This window comes from Drosophila guanche, unplaced genomic scaffold, assembly GCF_900245975.1.
Source record: "Drosophila guanche unplaced genomic scaffold, DGUA_6, whole genome shotgun sequence".
Classification (NCBI taxonomy): Eukaryota; Metazoa; Arthropoda; class Insecta; order Diptera; family Drosophilidae; genus Drosophila; species Drosophila guanche.
In genome coordinates this window covers 7,982,805-7,991,847 of record NW_022995746.1, presented here as the reverse complement: position 1 = coordinate 7,991,847, position 9,043 = coordinate 7,982,805, and the positions used below count along the sequence as shown (strand labels likewise).

Below are 9,043 nucleotides of genomic sequence, written 5' to 3'. Positions count from 1 at the left end.
TATTTTTTTTCGTTGAGCGCTCTCCTCTCGCAGTTCCCTTTCCCTGCGCTTGCCTTCAGCTCCCCTTTGCGGTGTATTATATTTCATAACGCTTGGCGGTAGCACAAAAGTCCCCGACATTTGGCTTGGGCAGTCTTTGAGAGCATCTTCATCTACTTGGTTAAACGAGAATCGGACATGTCTTTTCTGCGCGCTGCGCGAGGTCTCCGGTAGTTGATCTTCCTGTGGATTGGGTAACTCGTGGAGTGTTTGTTCCAGCCGCTCCTGTTCCGTGTGCCAGTCTTCGTCTTTTTGTTGTGGTGCCGCCTCTACGGCTGTTTGCTTGCGCAGACTAGAACTTCGAGTCGGAGAGCAGTCCAACGCTCTTTGGATCAGTTTGTGCTCGTCTCGATTCCAACGAGCTTCAGCAGCTTGTTTGCGCTTGTCCTCTTCTGTTTTAATTTCGATATTTGCGTTGTCTGGGCTTTTGCTTTGCCGGAGAGCACCGTTTCGCACAGATGAAAGTCGTCGCGGAGACGCGGGCAAGCTTTTATGTTTACTCTCCTCTTTGGCGCCCCCGTCGACGTCGCCTTGTTTTTGGGCAGCTTCCTCCGCTACCTGCCTGCGCAACAGAAAACTACGAGTAGGAGAGAAGTGCAAGACTTGCTTTAACGGTTTGTGTTGCTCACCCTTGCGCTCTTCTTGCTCCCGCCTTGCGCGCTCTTCTTCCTCACAAATCCAACGGGCTTCAGCAGCTCTGCGCTGGCGCTGAAGGGACTGTTGTTGTTTGCGCCTATCTTCTCTCCGTTTCTTTTTGAGTTCTGTTTTGCTTGGCCGCAGCGCAGAGTACCGTATGGATGGAAGCCGACGCTGAGACTCGAGCAAACTGGGCAGTATCCGCTTCTGTTCTTTCCGCAAGGCCTCGTCTCTTCTTTTTATTGCTGCTTCAGTTACCTGCCTGCGCAGCAGAAAACTACGAGTTTGAGAGAAGTGCAACGAGGGTTGGTTCAGTTTCTGTTGCTTGCGCTTTTGCTCTTCTTGCTCCTCTTTGGAGCTTTTGGATTTGGCATTTGGATTCCGCTGAGCTTCATCAGCTTTGCGCTCTTCTTCTCTTTTCTGTCGGAGCTCTTCTGATTTGCTTTGCCGTAGAGCAAACTTCCGAATGTGTGGAAGTCGAGTTGCTACTTGGTTCGACGCGGGCACACTGTGATGTCTCCGCTTCTGTTTTAAGCTGCTGTCTTCTGCTGTACTCTTTTGGCTTTCAGTAGTTTTGAGCTGTGTCAGTGAACTGGCTTGCCGATCCTCTACTTCTTTTAGGTTCTTCTCTGTTTCGGCCTTGAGAGCACTCTGAGCATCTTCAGTTCCGGCAATCGCTGGTAGATTGGGCTGATGGCTTTTACTTCCCTCAGATAATCTAGTTACTTCGCTCGCTGACTTATTTCCCTCCATTAGCATCCGCTTCGACTGAATCTCCGCTTTCTTCTGAGACTCCAAGAACAGCCATTTTTGTGCAAACGTCTGGGTAGAGGAAGGATCTACCTTCGATACTTTCTGTTCCTCGTTCGACTGTTCTTGAACATCACCTATGCCTTCTGGTAAGGTATTTCTTATGGGCAACTGAACATCCGAAGTGCTGGACTTGTATGAAATGCACAGCGGTTTTCCCTGGTACTCTGAATGCCACGACACCTGCGACTGATTCCGAACGACATCGAAAATCTCCCTCTTGATCACGCCATTCCCAACCATGTCCTGCAATGTGATGGAGAGTGAGCAGTAGACCAGCGAATAGTTGTCCGGACGGTGATGGCGCTCAAGCAAATCAACCTCTTCGGGGGTCACTTGCGCTGAGCCCAAGTGGTTTTGGCTGCCGGTGCAAAATATGTGGATCCTATGGCGAACGGCCTTTCCTGTGGGACATACGACCAGCAGAAGTGTACTTATATCCTCACGTCCAGAAAGTGTCTGCAATTGCAGAAATATAAAGGAACGCGAGTCCGTATGCATACTCCATGTTTGCAGTTGGTTTTTTGTTAACTTGAAGGGACTATCCTGCGACATGGTCGTCAGATGGCGGCCTTGAAAACTAAACTTTTCCTTGCAATCATGGCTGTGGCTGTCGCTGGGCATCTCATCGATATAGTCCATGTTGTGCTCCTCATCTGAACACGACATATTGGCTGATACACAAATTTAGAAACGTTTTTCGAGATATTACTACAAATAAGAGTTTAATTTTTTGGTGTCAAATTAGTTGTACAGCTACGAACGAAGTATTGTGAGTGAATGAGAGAATGTATTCAAATGAAATTACTTGAAAAACACAAGTGATCTCTAGTTGGCTTCAAATGTTAATGTTGGGTTGCCTCTAAGCTGGTTGGCAGCATTTTCGAGGCCCACACGATGCAAAATGAGCAGCAAGGGAAGCGGCAATGTTGTGGAAAAATTTAACTTTAAGCCACCACAAAGGATGCTTAACTCTAAACTTTAATTTGGTACCTTTCTAGCTTCATTTGCATTTCGTATGCCAGACAGCGTCCTTCACTTATGCCATCGGAAAGTAAATTTTTGCAATATTTTCAATACACCATATTTAAGGATGAAAGATCAAAGATATTCATCGATTTACGAGTATGCATACGGAGTGAAAACATTGAACACGAAACCCTTTTAGCCCCTTTGGGCAAACACTGCACACTGGATTTGCATACGAGGATAAGTGGAAGCAGTGAGTCGGCCAGCTGTGTCCTTGATTGAGTTTACCTGGTTACCCGGCCTCAGTCCCGAACTTCTCTCAATTGAATTGCTTGGCATAGAGTAGATGCCGACTCCTCGTGTGGTGCGGTTTTTCGACTTCGCGGCACTTTCCAACGCAAATCCATCATCATGCTTTTGCCGGAAGGTAGAGCTACTCAGGGCATGGGAGGTGGCAGTGCTGCCAAAATCCGAACGATGTTTGCCAGCGACTGTAACGTGAATGGCATGGTGCATCGAGCTGGCTGCTGGCTGCTGCCTGCTGCCTGCTGCCTGCCTCTTCTGCTGCTGTTGCATGTAACCACAAATTGCAATTAGCATCAGCATTCTACCCCATTGGCCTCGACTGACGCTGCTACTCTCGTGCTGCATCGGTCCCAAACAGATGATTGATGATGAACGCTAATTTGTGAGCCCCTTTTTTACGACCATTTACAACCATTCCCGTCATGGTTATCTAGCAACTTTGTATTTGAATGCTGCAGGAAGTTCTATATTTATTTGTTCTATTTTTGGAAAGATTAATGTATCCCCATGAACCACTTTTCGATCTAGCTTCGATACGACACATAATTCATGTCACATTTTGCACTTCTTTTACTCCATTTGGCATAAATACATTATGCGATTGTTTGTTGAGCATATTTAAATAAGTTTCCGTTGCTGCTGTTTATTTTAATCAATGTGTATTTTCTGTTAGCTATCATTTACTTTTCAGTAGCAGTCCGCTCGCAGTCCCCATAAATGTTTACGGCCATTCTCTGAGTGTGGATGTGGGTTTGTGTAATCAAGAGTGAAATTCTTGCGAGTATAAAAATGAATACACCAGGAAAAAAACCTAAATATTAGCCGCCATTCATATTATCCTCATTAACCCATGTATTTTTCATTTACAATTTAAATCTGTCATTATTTTTCAAACTATTTTCATAAGTATTATTTTTGTCATAAAATAAAACTTGTTTTTTCCAGTGTTCATGTAACCAAAAGAAAATCGACAATGAGAATGAGTGCCCTACGCACTCTTTCTCCTTGGTGTGCGTGTGTGTGTGTGGCAGAGAGAACCTGCCAGCTCGAGGCAAACGAGTGAGCGTATGAGTTTCAGTGCGTGACCATTTCCATGTCGGTCCGTACGTGTGTGGGTGGCACCATAAAGCAGCTCGTAAACTTCTGCAGCAGCACTCTGGGCAGCAGATGACCGACCCACCAACCATCTCCCTCCCTCTCTCTATCTTTTGTTTGCCATTGTATACCCGCACTCTAACAGTTTTTTTTTCACGCTGCACAATTTTTCGCGCTTTCTTTTCGTTATTGTATTTTTTATATCTGTTTCTGGTTCGTTTCTTTGGTTATTACGCAAATCCTTTTGTTGTACCAGCTCACTCCACTGTCGGCCCTGCCATGTCCTGCCCGCATCCGCTTCCCTGTAGTGAATGCTGTCTGCGGGGCACACGAGAGGGCGTCCAACAATAGCTGTGAAATAATCACTTGCCTGTTTGCACTTTATTAAGTGGACATCGCAGCATCGCAGCTTCGCGAGGGCGAGGGCGAGCGCGAGAGAACAGTAGATTTATTGACCAAACTTTACGTTTCCCGTTTTATAGTGGACTTTCCAATCTATGCTGATGGGGGAATGTCGGAAAGTTGCGAAAGTGAGGGTGACTAGATTGCATGATTTGTTAATTGTAAGAAAATAGCTGCAAAAAGTAAATTCCATATTTAAAATTAATTTAAACTAAAAAAGCTTTTAAAATGACAGGTTGGTTGATTCACAAATACACAGAAAACAAACACAAATTGATTTTCAATACCAAAACAAATCTTGAGATTATATTTTGTTCGTGGATCATCCTAATGATGTTCAAATTATATTTGTACATGCATATATTTTTGCGCTGCCCACTGTACACAAAACTTGCTACCTGCTTGCGCTTACGCACCGCAGCGGTCGCTCTTTCGTCTCTCTATCCCACCCACCTTCGTCGTTTCGTAACTGTAGTTACAGCGTCGTAGCTGTGCTGCCGCGCTCCAGCCCCAAGCTGCTCTCACGTTCTCAACAACCACTACCCTCTCGCTCTCTCCTGAGAAGTTCTGCACAGTGCAAGTCCCGTTGGCTCTGCAGTTATGCCCGAGCTGATCGTCACTAAATCTACCTGCCATCTTTGGCAGCAATTAAAAAAAGCTGTATCAAAGCTGTTTAAGCTCAATAAATATTTAATCTGAGCAAACCCATAACCATAATCTTTACTCCATTTAAGACAATAATGGACTCAGTCTCTGAGTCTGAAAGTTTATGCACTTTCGATCTCTCTCTTAAAAGAGGCTTCCAGGAATGTGCATTTAAAATATATTGCGATTATTATTTACTGTGCTGCAGGATTTAATGCTGAGAAGCCATTAAAAGGCTACCCAATTCCAATTCTCCGATAAGTCTGCCACGAAACATGCAATTAACCGAGTGAAAACATTACCAAAACGCCATTAATTCGCATTGTAACAGTTCGTAGTCTCACTTCCCGTTACTCTGAACCGATGGCATCGGAATACAGGCCACCACCCACACAGGCTGACCGGTGGCTGTGTTAATCAGCGCAACCGCGCTGGCATGCAACCGAAAAATGATTGCCTCCAACACACATTATCTGTATTATTAATGAGCTGCCTGCCGCCCTTGCCACAGACACGCACACTTGCGCACACAAAAAAGAGAGAGTGAGTGGAGGCCTTTATCCTGGTGGGGTCTTATAGTGGCATTGTTATACCCTGAAGAAGATAAAATCAGCTACAAATCTTTAAGGTATAGCCACGACATTCTCATCTCTAGAAATCTATAAATGTCTGTCGATAAACATGTTGTATCTGTTAGGGTATCTATCGTGTCGACCTTTCGCCAACGTTTAATTTCTCCTTTGATTGAGTCGCTTGTGTTTCGCACTCTCTCTTATTCGCTCTCTCAGCACATTGCATTTTCATCATGGTGTTGCTATTCGGGTGTTTAATTAATTGAAAGCATTTTTGCCAACCACACCACAGAAACAGGCCAACGGGTTGCGTAGACCATAATAATATTGACTCTTCGGCATTGAGGACACAAAAGGACGGCAACACCAACCATATGCAAATGAAATGCAGGCGAAACAGACAGCGAACCATACAAATGTGGCCTAGGATCTTTCGTAATTGGAATAATTGTAAATTGGAATAATCCAACGCTGTCTTGGCTGAGTTCTATCTTGGTAATTCTATTCCAATGCTCTATTCTCAGAACATATCCAATCCTACCAATGAATTATTTGGAGTGCTGCCAAAAAACTCTTCACAAGATTATTTTTTTAGCTTTTAATTAGCTTTATTTTTGGCAATAGAAGTGCAATACGGACCCAAATATAATGGAATTTAGCTGTCTAATTGAATAACGACATTTGTTTTGGGAGAGTTTGTGCTAAATAATTATCTTCTACTGGTGAACATGTTCTACAAGTGAGATCAGATATACGTTCTGTAAGAAACTTTTTTGTGACTCCAAACGGACACAGTTTCATGTTCAAGGTATCCGCCTGTCAGCAGTTTGTCTTACTGAAACTTATCCGCCAGATTGAATTGTTTTATTATAGTGACAACCGAAAAAGCAAGCTTCACCATCTACGAGGAATCGAGAATCAAATTGTACATAATGCTTCAATCACAGAATATTCATTCTTACCGATAGATTCGTCTGCATGCAGATGGGAAACACTCCACCTGCTGTCAGTATAATTGGCTGTTGAAGATTATGCAGAAAGTAGACCAATGTGGACTTGTATTGGCGACTGGCTGCCGTCCAATTCGATTGAAACAAACTATCGGAGAGGTCCTGGCAATCATCGATGATCATGTTGCAAAGGTAGCAAACAGGAAATGTTTCCAGCAATACACAGACCATGAAGCACACGGTGCCGAGGCCCGTCCAGAAGGTTGTAAAAAACATGACGTTGATCATGGACAGACCCAGAACTATGCCAATCAGGAGGAACTGCACGAAGATGGTGCCCGAGTAGATGGGCCGCAAAGCATTGAAATAGCTAAGGTGCCATATGGCAAATAGAATCACATAGATCAAATTTTATACTGATGAGCAAACTACTCACTCCAAAATCAAGCAGTGGTCCTGGATGCATTTCCTCAGATCATCATGGTGTTCCTCCTCAGTTTTAGTGGGATCCGTGCGCAGTTTAGTCAGTCGGTCCCTGAGCAGAAGGATGTGACAGCGAGCCATCAGCATGTGGGTCAGAGCAGAGACATCCGTACACTGATCCATGGTGACACAGGAACCCATCAGCAACATCTCGCAAACGCTGGATAAAAAAAAGTTCCGCTCCGCATCCAACCCCGGGAGGTACATCAACCAGGCGTGCCTGCCCATCAGAACATATCCTGTCCAATTAACGACAACAAATCCTGAGTAAGCAATCTGAAAGAGAACGTAACACATGTTGCCCTGGGCCACGCAGCGGTGCACACTGGAGCGTTCCTCAGCGCTGGTGCAGCGCAGATCCAGGTGGTCCAGCACCTGTCTGGCTGCCAGAAATCCCTTGTATCCCCAAATGATGAAGAGGGACTTCAGAACACATCCGTACATATTCACCGTGATCTCGAGGGAGCTAAGAAACTCTCCCGCCGTGAAGCTATTGAACATCTGAATATACGATATCAACATCGAGATGGGTAGGAGAAAGATTAGCAGCAAATTCAGGAAAATTCCCCACATAATATAGGGAACTCTCCATTGGGCATCGTCGGGCGCTGTCCAGCCGAACAGTTTTTGAGATCGATCCAAGTAGATAAAGGCATCGCTGGACCGAGTCTTCTCAGTCAATGGCAGGACTTTGATGCGCAGAAAAAACTTGCTCAACATCTTGTCTTTAGTCGTTATTGACTGTATCGCAGGTGAAGGAGCAAATGTCTTTTATAGTTTGCCGTTTGGGGTTTGTTGTGGGTTTCGCAGATGACTTTGCCGTTTTTTTCCTAGTTCAAAAAGTCTCTTAACAAAAACTTTGAAAAGTTGCACTATAATTGGTTGAATTATTAAATTCGGGAATGAAAGTGCTGTTAAAATGGGAATGTTGCAACTCATGTTCAAACCAGCAGCGTTAACGAGCGGCGGCACAGTTAACAGCGCAGCTTAACAGACGGTAACAGACGGCGATCGCTGTAAAGTGCGTACATTTTCCGCCGCCCACTAACAGTGGCGCACCCGTCTACAGTGCTGTTAGCGCTCTCTGCTCTGAGAATAAGCTCGTGCGTTGAGCTTTCATTTCTGTGACTCTTTGTTCACACTCTGCAGGATTTTGCATGCAGCTTGGATTAGACTGAGGGTATAATGAGAGAGACATAGCTGTAAAGCTCAAAGCTCATTGTGCAATGAGGCCTGCAATGCCATGCCTGCAAGGCCGTGTAAATAATATTCCAACACACAAAAATATACATTAAGTGTTACCATTTATTATCTTCTACTTGTGATTTGTGATTCTAAATAGTGAACAGTTTCTCTTACTGAAACTTATCTGCCAAATTGAATTGTTTTATTATGGTGACCACAGAAAAAGCCAGCTTTACCATCTACGAAGAATCGACCACTCATCATTATTTGTTGCCGCATTTAGGGAAATTATATAAAATCTTACCGATAGATTCGTCTGCATGCAGATGGGAAACACTCCACCTGCTGTCAGTATAATTGGCTGTTGAAGATTATGCAGAAAGTAGACCAATGTGGACTTGTATTGGCGACTGGCTGCCGTCCAATTCGATTGAAACAAACTATCGGAGAGGTCCTGGCAATCATCGATGATCATGTTGCAAAGGTAGCAAACAGGAAATGTTTCCAGCAATACACAGACCATGAAGCACACGGTGCCGAGGCCCGTCCAGAAGGTTGTAAAAAACATGACGTTGATCATGGACAGACCCAGAACTATGCCAATCAGGAGGAACTGCACGAAGATGGTGCCCGAGTAGATGGGCCGCAAAGCATTGAAATAGCTAAGGTGCCATATGGCAAATAGAATCACATAGATCAAATTTTATACTGATGAGCAAACTACTCACTCCAAAATCAAGCAGTGGTCCTGGATGCATTTCCTCAGATCATCATGGTGTTCCTCCTCAGTTTTAGTGGGATCCGTGCGCAGTTTAGTCAGTCGGTCCCTGAGCAGAAGGATGTGACAGCGAGCCATCAGCATGTGGGTCAGAGCAGAGACATCCGTACACTGATCCATGGTGACACAGGAACCCATCAGCAACATCTCGCAAACGCTGGATAAAAAAAAGT

General features: G+C 44.6%; 2 protein-coding genes across 2 annotated transcripts in view; both read right to left on the bottom strand.

Moving 5' to 3' along the window:
* Window positions 1-578: 578 nt before the first annotated feature.
* On the bottom strand, window positions 579-2,295 carry LOC117582402 (trichohyalin-like). Its single transcript, XM_034270089.1, has 2 exons — window positions 669-2,295; window positions 579-601 (listed from the first exon to the last, which is right to left on the bottom strand). Exons 1-2 carry the CDS (start codon window positions 2,152-2,154, stop codon window positions 594-596), a joined length of 1,494 nt encoding a protein of 497 aa, XP_034125980.1. The 5' UTR covers window positions 2,155-2,295; the 3' UTR covers window positions 579-593.
* A 4,011-nt stretch (window positions 2,296-6,306) lies between these two features.
* LOC117582253 overlaps window positions 6,307-9,043 on the bottom strand; it is a 3,971-nt gene continuing 1,234 nt past the window's right edge. Inside the window, exons 2-7 of the mRNA XM_034269863.1 lie at window positions 8,397-8,754; window positions 8,267-8,331; window positions 8,048-8,081; window positions 6,861-7,648; window positions 6,437-6,794; window positions 6,307-6,375 (exon numbers count right to left, since the gene is read on the bottom strand). Coding sequence (XP_034125754.1) covers window positions 6,307-6,375; window positions 6,437-6,794; window positions 6,861-7,648; window positions 8,048-8,081; window positions 8,267-8,331; window positions 8,397-8,754 — 1,672 coding nt within the window. The remainder of the gene's footprint in view (window positions 6,376-6,436; window positions 6,795-6,860; window positions 7,649-8,047; window positions 8,082-8,266; window positions 8,332-8,396; window positions 8,755-9,043) is intronic.

Coding starts and splice junctions, on each gene's coding strand:
- LOC117582402 (XM_034270089.1), bottom strand. CDS start 2,154: ATGTCGTGTTCAGATGAGGAGCACAACATGGACTATATCGATGAGATG.